We start from the raw sequence: 14,856 nt of genomic DNA, 5'->3' as shown, positions 1-14,856 counted from the left end.
TTCCTTACCATAGTTCTCGGCCTTTTTTCCTCCACACCTTTTGAAATGTCCCTTGTGGTCTGTATCTGTTGCCCTTTGACTGGAGATCAATTAATCTGAACAATACTCTTACTCTTCCATGGAATAATGCAAGTTACCAGACTTTTCTGCATCTGCCTCTTTTGAGTCCAGAAGATGAAGCTAGAAGAGAGTATGAAGAGTCTTAAAAGAAGCACTACCGGGTGGTCTTTGAAATAAAATCGTCCTAGGCCAAGATTTTTTATTAAGGTACTGATAGGAGTGAGAAGTGGGGTTTTTTTTAATTTAAAAAAAATTAAAATAAAAATTTTTAAAAAAGGACCAATTGCTTTGCATGTGAATGTTATCTTACATGGGGTTAACTGACTTATATTTTTTTAAAGATTTTATTTATTTATTTGAGAGAGAGAGAGAACAAGCAGTGGGGAGGGGCAGAGGGAAAGAGAGAGAGAGAGAGAGAGAGAGAAGCAGACTTCCCACTGAGCAGGAAGACTGATGTGGGGCTCAAGCCCAGGACCCTGGGATCATGACCTGAGCTGAAGGCAGGCTCTTAACCAACTGAACCACCCAGGTGTCCTCTGGCTTGTTACATTTTTAAATCTAAACTCCGTCTGGAGATTTGTTACCATAAATAAATACAAAGTTCTTGCTTGACTTCCTTGTATCTGTTATCCTTAATGTTCATTCATAGACTCATGGGCAGGGGCCTGAGGGATAGTCTTGGTCCAGTTTTCACAGTATGTTTAGTAAAACCCTAGAGGTCCTAAGACAGTGCCTCAGGTACCACAGGAGTGGGTGAAGTGGGGGTGGGGGTGACAACAGTGGGCCTCTTTCCAAAACAGCTTTGCTTTTCTATTTTATATATTAGGCTTCCAAGTAAGATTTCATTTCAGGGAGAGTCTGCTAATTCAATCCTTTTGTTTCATACTTGGAGTCTTAGGCATTCTACCCTGAATACTAAAATGAGAACTTTGAGGGTTATTAGGGCTGACAGTACCACCTTTCTATCAAGATTCTGAAGTTTCTGAGATTGACAAAGCAAAAAGCTCAAATTGTTGCTCTGGTATACTTAACCTCCTTGATGATGGGGACAATGTTCTACCTTTTCTTTCTCCCATTATCTTGTACCTAGTAGTACTGAACATACACTTGGTGCTCAAGCATACTGTATAAATCCAACAGACCCTCTCTCTCATTATGTACATTAGCTGAGCAAGCAGTTAACATTGTAAAAAAAAAAAAGTTACGTTTGTCTAAATGTGACTAGAGTATTTTAATACTATATGAAGGGAGAGTAAGAAGGAATGATAGTTAATAATAAAACAGTAATATATACGAAAAAGGAGGAATAAGGAAGAATGAATAAGAAGGCAAAGATTAAAGGACCCTTCCTTTATGACTTGAGGTTTTCCATGAACACACTAAATTTTGTAGGAAAAAAAACAAACAAACAAAGGGGATATACAGATACAAAGTACATGCTAGACACCTACCTTAAGAGCCTGATTTTTCTTGGACTTTAAAATGCCATTATTCTTACTACTGTACATGTACAGGTTCTCCAAACAGCAGCCGGACCCTCCTAAAACTTAAGTTATATCACATCACTCATCTGCTAAAAACCCTCACATGGCTCCCCATCTTGCTTGCTAAAAGCCAAGTCCTTGCAATGGCCTACAACTCCCTACATGATCAGTGCACTTACCTGCCTCCCAGCCCCAATCCGTCTCATGCTTATGTCTCTGACTTTATTTCTTACCATTCTCCTTACTCATTTTACTCCAGCCCTACTGACCTTTTGACTGTTTTACCTTAGCGTCACGGCATGCTGCTCTGACCTTGGGGCCTTTGGACCTGCTGTCATCTCTGCCTGCAATGTTCTTCCCAGATACCAACATGGCTTGGTCATTTAATTCTTTCAGGTCTCAGCAAACTGCCACGTTCCCAAGGAGGCATTCTCTAACCATCGCATCTCAACAACAGCCCCACAAACATTCCCTAATATCCCAGACTCTGCTTTTTCTCCATGGCACTCATTAAACGGACATATTTATGGGTTTGTTGCCTGTCTCCCCTCTCCTAGAACATAAGCTCCACATGGGCAGGGACTTTGTTTTTTGTGCACTCGTGAAGCCCTGGCACCAAAAACAGTGTCTGGCACAGAAAAATCACTTAAACTTTCGTAAATTTTTTCACCAGGATTTAAAAAAAAACATTCCTTGTGGTACCTATATGGTGGAAAGCTAAAAGGACTTGAGGCTTCTAGAAATGTGTATTTCCCCAACCTTCAGGGATCAGAACTAGAGGCTCCCAACGCATAGTTCCATGTTAGGTCTACACTCCAGTCTACTAGCATCTGAAGTTGGGAGGGGAATCCAGTCATTATAACCTCATCCACTCCACTCAGGGAGCTGTCAGCACTGAATCCCTTCCCTCCCCATCTCATCTCAAGGTTCTCCTTTCTCACAAAAAGGTCAGACAAGACATCCCTGGAATACCGTGCTGTTCCCTGCACAGATCAAGTACCCAGACAGGCTACACTTCAGTCTTGGAACCAGCCTACACCAAATCTCTCCAGGGTGCAGGTGATAACCAGAATAGAAAGCCTTCTGAATCAGAGTTGAATTTTGTAGAAGCCTTTATTTCAGTGATCAAAAGAATGCAATAAATGGAGTCTACACTGATTAACATTAGGCATGCACCTCTACCTGAAACTGCTGTTAGTTTTTGCCTGGCCTAAATCTTTATAACCTATTTAGGCACATCTTTGAATTTTTCGGACCCTGATATACAGGGTAAGTAAGCTTCTTCCTTATGGCAGTTTAGTAATGAGAATTATGCTCACTGACTAGATTCCTTTGTAACTAAAGGCCTCTAGACACTCAGGCTACCTGTGCTACCTCAAGACCATACCTTATACATTAAAGAAAATCACAGCATAAGGGAGGGAGAGAATCTAGAAAGCTGAGTGTATTGTATGAACATCCCATAGATTTTTTTCCAGCACTGATAGTCAAAACACTAGTTAAGGAGGCCTATAGTTAAGTACCAAATTACTCTTCTCCCACTGCTTCCCTTTCTGAGAGACACAAAGATGTATATCCAATCTCCCCAGAAATCTGAAATGAATCCACACAAATGACAGATTTGTGTGGTCCCACAATCAAATTATAGAAAGCAGTTCCACTATCAAAATTATAGGAAGCAGTTAATGGGACTTTGAGAAAGCACAGTCCCACATACAGTAATATGCATCTAGTAGAGTTTTCCATTCATCTGTCAATTGTTTTCACAAGATTAGCATTAAAAAACACAATCAAGTACACATATGACCCTCAAAACCCACCCCCCCCCCACACACACACACACAAAAATGGTCTTTGTTCATTCTCAGATGACAGGATGTCCCAAGAGTGACAAAGGTGGGAGCCAATTCCCCCATAGCCTTTTCTTCTTCAACTATCCCATCAACCGCTCTTCATTCTTGAACTACCTTCCTTTTCCAAAGAGGTAATGCTGAGATCAGTCAGAAAGGCTTTCTGAGAAAACTGGCTTGGATTTCTGGGTCTGTTCCAGTCGATTCAAGATGAATTGGCTTGTATCAATGAAGCGCTCAACACAGTTCACAAAACAGGCCTCAGCCCGACTGTCCAACTTTGGCCCAGGCTTGTCCATGCACTTCTCCTGCTCAGGACAAGATACAGAAACACAAAGAGAACTTGAGAAAAAATTCGGGGTGGGGGAGGGAGGGAAAGCTAACTTCTTGTTATTTATAGGAAAAACTTGACCTAAAAACAGTATCTGATATGTTACTATTTCACATTGGCATGTGGCAAGCAGTTACATTAAATTCTCACAACAACCTTACAAAACAGACACTATCATTAATCCTCATTTTACAAAGAGGGAAACCGTGGCAGAGATATTTTGCCCAAAGTTATTGGAACAGACAATGGTGGAGCTATTATAGAGCAAAAAAAAAGGGGGGGGGGGCACCTGGGTAGCTCAGTCATTAAGCATCTGCCTTCGGCTCAGGTCATGATCCCAGGGTCCTGGGATCGAGCCGAGCGGGGAGTCCGCTTCTCCCTCTCCCACTCCCCCTGCTTGTGTTCCCTCTCTAGCTCTCTCTCTCTGTCAAATAAATAAATAAAATCTTTTTAAAAAAAGGGGGGGGGAGCAAAATACAAGTGGAGTAACCTTTCACCGAATCTGGTTATAACTCCACAATGTTGCCACCATTAAATGCCTTTAGAGTAACTGCAGGGAAAAAAGGGTGAAAGAATAAATCGCGTGACACCCTAAAACCTACCAAAGAAAAAAAGGAATTTATTACCCAGGATTCTATAACCTTGTCTACTTAAGCCAGAAGTTCTTGAATACTCTCAAGATGAATGGAAAATTGTATTAATTTTCCTAAAGGGCCCACGGCTTACAGATTCTTAAAGGAGTCCTTAACCACACCCGCTTCTGGCCAAAGAATCATAGATTTTTTTTTTTTTAAAGAATCAAAGCACCAAGGAGTACAGAGGTAAGCATCTGTTAGGGTCAGAGTCCAGGATACCATAGGTTTATGTGAAAGGGACTACGGAACTGATGACTGTATATAGTTCAAGTAAGTGGTTCAAATGAATTTTGTTCGTTATTCTCTGCTGTGTACACAAGCCTCAGACTCGCCACTTCCAAGGAAAATTATCCTTAGCCTCTAAATCCTGAGGGGTTTTTTTTTCTTTCACAAGGCATGGCGGTTATGCTGTCCTTGGCAGCCAGAGAACACTTTGATCCCCAGCTGCAAATGCTTCCGCCCTTTTGCCAAAGTCCCCTCACAGAGCATACTCAATTCCTCAACCTTCAAACCTGAAAGAGCTTGGTATTACACAACAATCCAACACGAAAGCAAGTGTGGGGGGGGGGGGGGGAGGGAGATTACGCCACTTTTACAGTTAGTGGGCTAGAGCCACTCATTTCTCACGGGCAACAGCAACTGGGTAATCCAGGTAAACCCTGAGAAGTCCAGGAACAGGAGACTCACTCCCTGGGAATCGGGGCTCAAAAAAAAAAAAAAAAAATTCTCAGTATTGGTGGCTCTCAACAGTCTTGGTGACCAGCACTAGGCAGCTTCAACCTCAGGTGCCTAAAGTGCTGCTTGGGACAGGGGCAAAAGTCGGCTGTGATCCCCAGTCCTCGGCACCAACAAAGCCAAGGTCTGGGGTGAGAGTCCCCCGAGAAGCGGAGTCACCTTTTCTACCTTCCGGCTTGATCTGAGAAACCTGAAGAAACCAAGGGGATGCTAACCGGTCCTCCCGCTCCCCGAATCCCGGACGTCCTGGGGAGTCCCGCCGGGCAAGGGCAGGGGGGGAAGCAGGTACAGTGGCCAGGTCCCAGCCCCAGGCTCCTTACCCAACAAAGTTCCGTCATCTGGTGCACCAGTTGCTGGAAGCGTTGCTTCTGAGTCTCCACCTCGATGAAATGTTGCAGCTGTGGGTCCACCGAGCCCAAACCCGCCGCGGACGAAGACGAGGAGGAATCCATCCCAGCGCCGCCACGCGTGCCGAGACGAACTCCGCACCAACTCACCGACCTTCACGTGTCTCCGCCACGGAACCGGAACCACAACCTGCCGTCTCTGGGCCCGCCCTGTGAGCGCACTGCGCCGGCGTGCGGCCCCGGGCGCGACCCCGCCCCCCCACTCCGCATCCCCTCCCGTCCCGCCCCCCCCGCCGCTCCTCCCAGCCGCCGGTGCGCCCCGCTCCCGCCAGCGACCCCGCAGCAGCGCCCCACGTGAGCCCTGAGGCCTCGGGGCTTGCAGCCCAGTGCTGCGGCGCTGACGAGACGTTATTCCCAAAAGAAAGGGAAAAAAGTAAAAAAGGAAGTTACTTAACACCACGTGGCCGGTTTCCGGCCGGCCCAACAGCCCCGCCCCTGCCCACTTCCAAATTGGCCCGCGCTTTTCCCGCTGCGATGCTGGTGCTTTCTTGGCCCAGACTGCTTGGCCCGTCTCTTAGCCATCCGGTTTTCTTTGAGGGTGTTTTGCCTCCTGATGGAGGAGAAAGAGGCTCCGATAGAATTTGTCCCCAACTTTCAGATTCATTCCGGTAATATTACATGCCCGCTGTGTGCCAGGCACTGGTGCTTTGCTTGTGAGTTTGTCTCTGACTCAGAGCCAGAATTTTCCAAGAGCCAGAGGGGTTAAATTGCTGAGGATCTTGAGTTCTCAAAGTAGGAATATGCCAAACCAATGCCACACAACAGTTTTCTGGAACACTGAGATAGGGCGCTCCAGGGAGGTTGCATGATTAATCGAGATAGCAAGAAAACTTCATGCTTTCCAGTAATTTTATTTGATCAAAACACCCTCCCCTCCCATTTTTATGACACCATTTTATTCTTGCCAAATTCTGCCTCCCTCCCCCCAAGCTCTAATGCCTACCCAAAGAGCTGTTGGACCCCTTGTCAGGCTATTTACACCCCTCCCTCCCCCAAACTTTCCATCCCAAATTCAGTCTGTCTTAATACTCCTGGAAAATTGTCTCTCTGAGGACAATACCAGGCACAGTAATTCCTTGGTTTTTGCTCAGAAGGTACTATCTCAGAGAATCAAAGAAGAGAGTCATTCCTAGATGTAGAGAGGGGCCTTTGTGTACTCATTGAGAGCACAAGGCTCCAGGGCCTGTAAGCCTGGGAATTCCTCCGAAGAAGTGAAATTGGGGCTTGTGGAGAAGAGGAATGGAACCAAGAAGCTTATTGGTGAGCTCAGGATTCTTCATCCATGACATCTAGGATGTTGCTCAGAAGAATTTTGAAAGTGGGACGTTCCTCTGCTTTCTAAAACCAAAGAAAAAGCAGGATGTTACAGTGGGCTAGAATCCAGAATTAAAGGGAAATGCAATGAGTAAGCAGAAATGTTTATTAAGTATATACTATATGCCCTGTAGCATACCCTGTCAATTACACACACACACACACACACACACACACAAGAAAGAAAAAGGAAAAGAAATTAAAGTGCTCCATGAAGTCCTTGTTCACTTTTCATCTTTAGTAACCCAGGTTATTAATGTGATGAGGACAATTTGCAAATTAAACTGGCAAACACTGATTAAAAACTGAGGGCGAATTCATTACAGACTTGTATACCAGTACATCATTATTTTGGATCCTCAAATGAAAAATGGCTAACTAAACAAGTTTAAATGTCTGCCAGAATTGAAATCTTGTAAACTTTCAAACACTGTTTTATCATACCGTAGCCAAAGTTTTACAGAGGAATTAACATCTCAAGACCATGGGCTGCATCACTGAACAGGGATCCCGAGCACCTGGGACATTTTATTACCACTGTCTGGCCTCTAGACTAAGGCCCTTTGTGACAGCCATGATCCATAAACCCCTAGGGTTTTACTAAACATACTGTGAAAACTGGACCAAGACTATCCCTCAGGCCCCTGCCCATGAGTCTATGAATGAACATTAGGGTAACAGATACAAGGAAGTCAAGCAAGAACTTTGTATTTATTTATGGTAACAAATCTCCAGACGGAGTTTAGATTTAAAAATGTAACAAGCCAGAGGACACCTGGGTGGTTCAGTTGGTTAAGAGCCTGCCTTCAGCTCAGGTCATGATCCCAGGGTCCTGGGCTTGAGCCCCACATCAGTCTTCCTGCTCAGTGGGAAGTCTGCTTCTCTCTCTCTCTCTCTCTCTCTCTCTTTCCCTCTGCCCCTCCCCACTGCTTGTTCTCTCTCTCTCTCAAATAAATAAAATCTTTAAAATAAAATCATCAATTTCTTGTTCCTTTGAATCAGTGGTTCTTAAACCTAGCTGAGTATCAGAATTTCTTGGGAAGTTTAAAAGGACATTTCTGGGTTCTGCTTCAGACATACCTAATTGGAATCTCTGAGGATAAGGCCCAGTCATTTGCAGTTTTAAGAGTTCCCCAGGGATTCTGATATGCACCCAGTTTCAAGAGTATTACTTTAGGGCGCCTGGGTGGCTCAGTTCGTTAAGCGACTGCCTTCGGCTCAGGTCATGATCCTGGAGTCCCGGGATCGAGTCCCGCATCGGGCTCCCTGCTCGGCAGGGAGTCTGCTTCTCCCTCTGACTCTCCTCCCTCTCATGCTCTCTGTCTCTCATTCTCTCTCTCTCAAATAAATAAATAAAATCTTTAAAAAAAAAAAAAAGAGTATTACTTTAAACGGGCTGTGGAAAAAGGGCCTGTCTGAAATAGTTAAACTAGCGGAGTGAGGGTGTCCTAGTTGGGAGGGAGCACAGTCAGTCCCCCTTAATCCTGCGTGGCACAGGCGAGAGAAGGGAAATGGTTGTCCCTTTCTCCACACTTCCTCTGTGACCTCAGTTATTTGTTGAAGGGAAAGGAGCCATGCTCTGATCCAAGTCCCCACTTTTCAGCCCCCCAAGAGGGCTCCAGATTCACATATGTGCTTGTTGGACACCATCCTGCCCTGTTTCTAGCACTGCAGCATTCATTTCCTACTAGAGATTTCGGTTGCCAAATTAAGGTTGCCAAGGACCTACCGAAAAGTGGAGAAAGCACCTCTGAAAGAACCCAAGGTGAGAGCAATAAAACATTTTAGTAATAGTGGGACAGGCTCCCTGTTTTCAAAATACCACATCTACCCACATAACCCGTGATGCACCCCATTTAAAAAAAAAAAAAATGACCACGACCTATTTTAGTTCCCTTTCAGGAGGGTTTTTTTTTTTTTTTTTTTAATTCCAGTTAGGATCACAGCCAAAAAAGATTGGCAGTTAGTTAGTCTAATAGAAGAAAGGGCTAATGACTTCCAAAGGAATGAACATACATTTTAATGGCTTTTCTTTTGAAGTGTCCATACATTTGGCCGAATGCCTCTAGCTGCCTGCTTATGCTAGGCGACACGGCCCCACCGCATCCCCTCCCCCTGAAGCTGAGTTGGTAATGGGGTCTGCTGAGGATACTCTAGTGGGAACTAGATGAGCCTGGGAAAGCCTCCGGCCATGAAAGGACTGGGGTACAGGTGGGGTCCCAGGATGTGTGTGGCTATCTGTGTGCCCAGCTGCCACACGGCCGGGGAGAGTGCGGCCTGGGGGCCTGGCTGGCTAAATGGGAAAGGAGGCTCAAGGAAATAATTTGAGAGGTCCCCCCAAAACACTTACCTCATGCCAGCAGCTGTACATGATGGTATATACCCTCTCTGAAGCTAGATGAGGTCTATAGAGACGTAGGCCTTGGGCAATGTGCTCAGCAGTTTCACTGTTAGTAAATCTTTCATATGGCATCTTCCCCAGAGAGTAAATCTCCCACATCAAAACCCCTAGGAAATGAAAAAAATGCAGTAAGTCGATTTGCAGTCTCTTTGGGTAGTTGGGCTCCTTGTCTTCCTAGATCAACCTCAAATACTAGATTTCAGCTGATTCCCCACTCTGTGAATTTTACATTTTTGTCCAAACTTCTGCTCTCGTACTGACCATGCTGGAGGGTAGTCAGGGTTGGACTGGACAATTAGCTCCTCTGGAGTGAGACAGCCTCTTATTTGTCTTTGTAATTAGAGGGTCTGGCAGCATCCCTTGGTACATAATCAGTATTCAGAAGCTGTGGAATACTGAACAAATTGTTTGTTCCTCTCAATATATTGTAAGTTCCAAGAAGGCAGGGATCATGTCTAGGTTACTCTTTTTATCCTCAGGAACCCCTGTGGTGCCTGACAATAGCAAGCACTTCCTAAGGGTTAGGGGAAGGAAAACAACACATCATAATCTCTCTGTGCAGGTTGCAAAGTGTCAATTTCCCCATTGCATTCCTCTTCCTTTGAGCTGTATAATCTGTGTAATTCCCTCCACTTACCAAAAGCCCAGATGTCAGATTTGCTGCTGAACTTGCTATACATAAGGACTTCGGGTGGAGACCACCGGACTGGAAACTTGGAGCCTACTGAGCTTGTATATTCATCATCCAGGACATACCTGCCGAGGGGTCAGGACTTGTTACTGTTACGATTTTGGAGAGCTTGACATTTACTTACATTTTCTTGACACAGTTGCAGGTGCCGAGGAAATACATGCTTGCAGGCCCCCCGGTGTCTTTTACAAATGTTACTTTTAGCGTATTCCTGTTTTCGTATCTGATTTAGCTTTCCTCATTGACGATATGGTTACGGCAAAGATGACGTGAAATAACATCTATTAGGTACTCCCCTCCTCTTCTCTGTCCCCCTCTCTGTTTTATCCTTCCTTCTGTGCTGCCCTTGCCAGTGGGAATTAGACTGATTAGGAAAGAAGGAGGCATGGGGGGGGGGTGGGCAAAGACAACAGGATTAACAGATCAAGATAAGGTATTGGGGAATCTTAGCTTTAAAAAGACGGAGGGAGAAAGGCGAGGAGAGGGATATTACAATAAAACAAAAGGAGGAAGAATTCAGAGAAAGAAAAGGGATAGAAAGAGAGTGGAAAAGACTAGAATGAGGGGGAAAACAGAAAGGGAGAGGATTCAAACCAATAATGCTGCCTCATGTTTGTACTGTGCTATTTTTACTTTTAGAGGGAAAGATGAAAAAGGCACACCCACCTGGAGAGGCCGAAGTCAGATACTTTAACAACTCCTTGATCATTTACCAAACAGTTTCGAGCCGCCTGTAATACAACAGTTACCAGTGAGACTCTGTCCCCAGCACACAGGTTAAAGGCACCAAGCTTCTGCCCACCAGGGGAATGAAGCCAGGGAAGCCTCATCTCTTTCAACTCAAGAGACACTTTCCCACCCAGCAGGAGTCAGGTGATGCCACTGAGAAACTCGGATGCATTTCCACTACATCTAAAGCGACCTGATGTATAGACAGAAGTAAAGCATCGGAGGGCATGCAGGATGATTTCATTCACACCGACGATTCCCTGACACCCCGTCCTCTACTGAATTGCTGAGAGAATGAGGGAGAACCCAAGGCAAGTGTGTTTTGTTTTGTTGTGTTTGCTTTCCTGCCAGTGGGGCTAAGACAATTTGAGCCTTGGCCTGGCTGCCATAGACAGGGGCACAAAACTCCGAGGCCTCTAGAGGCCAGGCAGCCAAACTGATAGAGGGAAGTGGGGTGGGTAGATTACAGGAAAATGCAGAGCATGCCCTTTGGTCCGAAGGAGGTGAGCTGCTCCCCAGCTCCAGGGGACCGTTAGCATGGCCTGTGAGAATGAGCCTGATGTTTCAGGGTGGCCAAGATTGTCAAGAGAGGCTGGAAATTCAGTTTTTTCAGATGTGTTTTTCAGTGTTTGCTAGCTAATATATAACATTGAAAAAAACAACAACAACAACGAATGTTACCCACAGACCCCCAGGATATGACTCTGATGTAACCAAGTGATGACTCTGTGCCAGGAGCAGCCCCATTGGGAGGCGGGGTTGCCCTTCTGTCCTGAGTGGGGGACCCCACCATTTCCTTGTTGCCGTAGGGGGCTAGGCATGAGTCACGGCTCCAGCTTCCATCATGGCGCGACTTGTAGCGTTGAGGCTGGAGATCCTCGACTGGCTGACCACTGGGGCACGGGCTCACCTAACTCTCAATGTTTTCTGGATAAAACTGAAATGATGGTCCCGGCCACCCTCCTCATCCAGGTATGATCTATCTTTCTTCCGCTGTTGCTTCTACCCCCTCAGTCCTCGGTCCCAGGCCAATCCTTCTGAGGTCCTACCAGGTCCCGGTGAAGGAATTGCTTTGACTCCAGGTATTCCATGGCTTCGCAGACATCCTTGCACATCTCCAGCAGCTGCTGAGTCTGGAAGCGGTTGCGCATTTCCCTCAGGTAGTTCAGGAGGCAGCCATTGGCCATGTACTCGGTGATGATGAAGATGGGGCGCTGTTTGGTGCAGACGCCATACAACTGTACCAGCTTCTCATGGGAAAGATTCCTATGGGAGAAGCAACAAACCAGTCCTCCCTCTCTGGCTCTCCATACCAATGAGAAGGGGCTGGAGAGGAAAGGGGTTGGTCTGGAAGTAGAGCATCAGATAAGGGCCCATGATAACAAGTTGAGCTTCCTCCTTCCCACCCTGAACCCCAAAAGTGCCTAATATGTGAGGGCGGGCAGGGATACGGAGCCCAAACAGAACAGAAAATAAGCTCAGGGCCGACTTAACACTAAGGTTAGTCAGAATCCGTCTTCCCTTTGAAAGTCCCATTTTTCATGTTTATCCCCAAATGCTACTGAGGTAGTACACACCCAAGACCAACACTGTTATCCACCAATATCTAAGGCAGAGAAATGGTTACCTTAGCAGTTAGTACTCCCGCCAATCAAAGATTGACCTCAGGCCCTGGTCCCAAATCTCTCTCACTCTAAGTCACCTTAAGCCACAGTGGAAACTGTCCTGGTAATTCCTAGACTCCAGCAACTGGGTTGAGGGTTGAGTTTGGGCTGTAACTCACATCATGACTTTGGCTTCTTCAATGAACTCATCCTCGGACATGGAGCCTTCTTTGATCATCTTGATGGCCACGTCGTACTGGCCTCTCCATTTCCCATACTTCACTACCCCAAACTGTCCAGTCCCCAGCTCCTTCAAGAAGGTCAGGTCCTTTGGATCGATTTCCCATGATCCTATAACAACAAAGCCTTGATATGATTTTTTGGGGAATCGTGTATGTGTAATTCCTACAATAGATAAGAATCCCTATTGGGGGTAGAAATAGGCAAGCTGTAAAAGGGAAATGCTCAGGAGTACTAATCTATCTTTGCTCAGGTAAATCTCAGGGACGGGGTGGTTACTGGTTGGAGGAATTGGCATTTTAGGTGCCAGGCAGCCATAAAGAAAGGAGAAACTAGACAACCCCTTAAAATCCCTTCATGATTATGTTTTTTTTTAATCACACAATTAAAAAATAATCCCTTTATGAATCTGTGTGTTTGCAGCCCCAGTAGGAGCCACCAGAGGGAGAAAAAGTACTAAATAACTTGTTTGGCCCTGACTTAATCTTCCTCGAGGCGGTTGGTGCGGAACAGTGTGCTGCAAGGTCTAGTTGGGTCTGCCAAAGTGGTCCTTGTCACTGGCCCATCCACCCTACCCTAGAGAAATAAGCAGTTACCGTAACCCAGGCCCGCAGTGGAAGGTGCATTCTTGTTTTGTTGAGACACTGGATATTTGAGCCTAGATATGAGCCCTGAAACATACAGAGGAGAGGGTCATGCTGCTGGAGCAGCGTAGGAGGTGGGCTGCTGCACACAGCCTCACGTAAAGCCTGACACTTCTCACAGTCATCTTTCCGATACAGTTTGAATCCCAGGGGATCTCCACGAACCCCAATGTTTCCGGAAGCTTCTCCTCTCACAAAAGAATTTTCAGAAGGAAAAAAAAGACAGAAAATACTCATTGAAATACACTCCCCAACTAAATATATCCCCACCTCCCAACCCAGGCTTAGCTCACATCCAACTTCTGCTTTTGACACTGCAGAGTGTCATTGGGACCCCCTAAAATGACGGCCTTGAGACTGCCTTGCGTGGAGGTAGCAGATAGCAGCAAGTCTTCTGAGTGAAGCTTATCCCATGTCTTCATGCCCTCACCAATCTCCAGGTTTTCAAATGTCCACCCTACTTAGACGCTGTCTTCGGGTATTGTCCAACCTGTGTGTTCTTTGAGGGCAAGGACCTTGACTGATAATTTCACTGTGTTCTCCTCCAGTACCAAGAAAATTGCTGTGTTTACAGTAGGACCTCAACGAGTACTTGCTCATTTGTTAATTACCAGGATCTTCTATGTCTTTCCTGAGCACTGAGCATCAGTCACCCGATAAGAAGTCACTCCCTACCGGCTGTAAAGTGGGCCTTTGACCGCCTCTTTACTTGATCTCGCCCTGGCATCATTGGGGTTCTCTTTCACCAAATTTGCCCTGCCCTATGAGGCTTTTTCTTCCCCTCACCGCCTTGTCCCAAATTGCCTCTCCTGGTTCTTGTCACATCCTTTTTCTCTGGTGCCCCTGATACTCACCGGCAGAGTTATGCTGATGGTAGTTGATGAGCTCAGGGATGGTGCTAAAAAGGTGCTTCTCTGCCAGGTAATACTGGCTCTGAGGTGTGGAGCAGACAACGTAATGGCGGATCACCCCTTGAGGGTCCCTGAAGAAGTGGAGGCTGAGTCAGTGACTTGGGAACAAGGGTCAGCAGGACGCAAGAAGTAAAGTGAGATGAATTTTGAGTGTTAAGGGGCAGAGACAGTAGGAGGGGCCCACCATGAAAATACCTCTGTCCGTTGTCCCCAGGGCCTTGAAACAGTAACACTCACCCTGTTGATTTAGCAAACACAGACACAGTGTATTTTCCAGCTTTGCTGGAGTCTCTGACAATGAAACCTCCTTCTTTCCCCTGAAACGATGAAAAAGAAGCCAACTTTAAGGAGGAAGTGGCACTCACACCTGCATTCCACCTGCCCAAACTTGAGAGAAAAATTGAAGCCCTAATTTTACTGCCCTTCCATAAAATGGCAGTCTTGACACCTCCTTGCCTTGAGGTGACAGAGAGCAGCAAGCCCTCGCTTGTGCAAGGAGAATGCCGTTTGCCTGTGGTCACACCCTTACCTCTTGCTTTAGCAGTTGCTCAGCTTGACTCCGGGTCATGTGTTTGGAATACCACCTGTAAAGGGAGAATGCTTCAGTGGCTCTTAGGCCGTGGTGTTAGCAGCTTAGAGGTCAGAGCGCCTTCCACAGTTCATCTATGCCAGTGGTTCAGTCAGCTCACTCAACTCCTTATTGAGTACCTATCGTATGCATAGCACCCTGCATCCCTTTCCCAGAGCCTGGTTGGAAATGAAGAGGAGAGGACAAAAGGCAGGTGGCAGAGGGGTGCTGGGACAGGATCAGGGACAGGGC

The 14,856-nt window shown here is 46.1% G+C and overlaps 2 protein-coding genes across 3 annotated transcripts in view; both read right to left on the bottom strand.

Annotated features, from left to right (window-relative positions):
• Positions 1 to 2,638: 2,638 nt before the first annotated feature.
• TIMM8A (translocase of inner mitochondrial membrane 8A) lies at positions 2,639 to 5,651 on the bottom strand. Its single transcript, XM_036067143.2, has 2 exons — positions 5,416 to 5,651; positions 2,639 to 3,702 (listed from the first exon to the last, which is right to left on the bottom strand). The coding sequence occupies exons 1-2, from the start codon at positions 5,545 to 5,547 to the stop codon at positions 3,541 to 3,543; spliced, it is 294 nt and encodes a 97-aa protein (XP_035923036.1). The 5' UTR covers positions 5,548 to 5,651; the 3' UTR covers positions 2,639 to 3,540.
• A 682-nt stretch (positions 5,652 to 6,333) lies between these two features.
• Positions 6,334 to 14,856, bottom strand: part of BTK (Bruton tyrosine kinase) — a 31,952-nt gene continuing 23,429 nt past the window's right edge. For both annotated transcript variants that reach the window (XM_036067141.2, XM_036067142.2), the window contains exons 10-19: positions 14,566 to 14,620; positions 14,274 to 14,353; positions 13,980 to 14,107; positions 13,078 to 13,152; positions 12,421 to 12,592; positions 11,687 to 11,903; positions 10,575 to 10,639; positions 9,855 to 9,973; positions 9,167 to 9,324; positions 6,334 to 6,840 (exon numbers count right to left, since the gene is read on the bottom strand). In XM_036067141.2, coding sequence (XP_035923034.1) covers positions 6,769 to 6,840; positions 9,167 to 9,324; positions 9,855 to 9,973; positions 10,575 to 10,639; positions 11,687 to 11,903; positions 12,421 to 12,592; positions 13,078 to 13,152; positions 13,980 to 14,107; positions 14,274 to 14,353; positions 14,566 to 14,620 — 1,141 coding nt within the window. In that variant the 3' untranslated portion in view covers positions 6,334 to 6,768. The remainder of the gene's footprint in view (positions 6,841 to 9,166; positions 9,325 to 9,854; positions 9,974 to 10,574; positions 10,640 to 11,686; positions 11,904 to 12,420; positions 12,593 to 13,077; positions 13,153 to 13,979; positions 14,108 to 14,273; positions 14,354 to 14,565; positions 14,621 to 14,856) is intronic.

The sequence above is a fragment of the Halichoerus grypus genome, chromosome X, assembly GCF_964656455.1.
Source record: "Halichoerus grypus chromosome X, mHalGry1.hap1.1, whole genome shotgun sequence".
NCBI classification, from domain to species: domain Eukaryota; kingdom Metazoa; phylum Chordata; class Mammalia; order Carnivora; family Phocidae; genus Halichoerus; species Halichoerus grypus.
Note: the sequence above shows the minus strand (reverse complement) of the source record. Positions and strands in the feature narration are given on the sequence as shown.

Coding starts and splice junctions, on each gene's coding strand:
- TIMM8A (XM_036067143.2), bottom strand. CDS start 5,547: ATGGATTCCTCCTCGTCTTCGTCCGCGGCGGGTTTGGGCTCGGTGGAC. Junction 3,703..5,415: donor AGATGACGGAACTTTGTTGG/GTAAGGAGCCTG, acceptor TGTCCTGAGCAG/GAGAAGTGCATGGACAAGCC.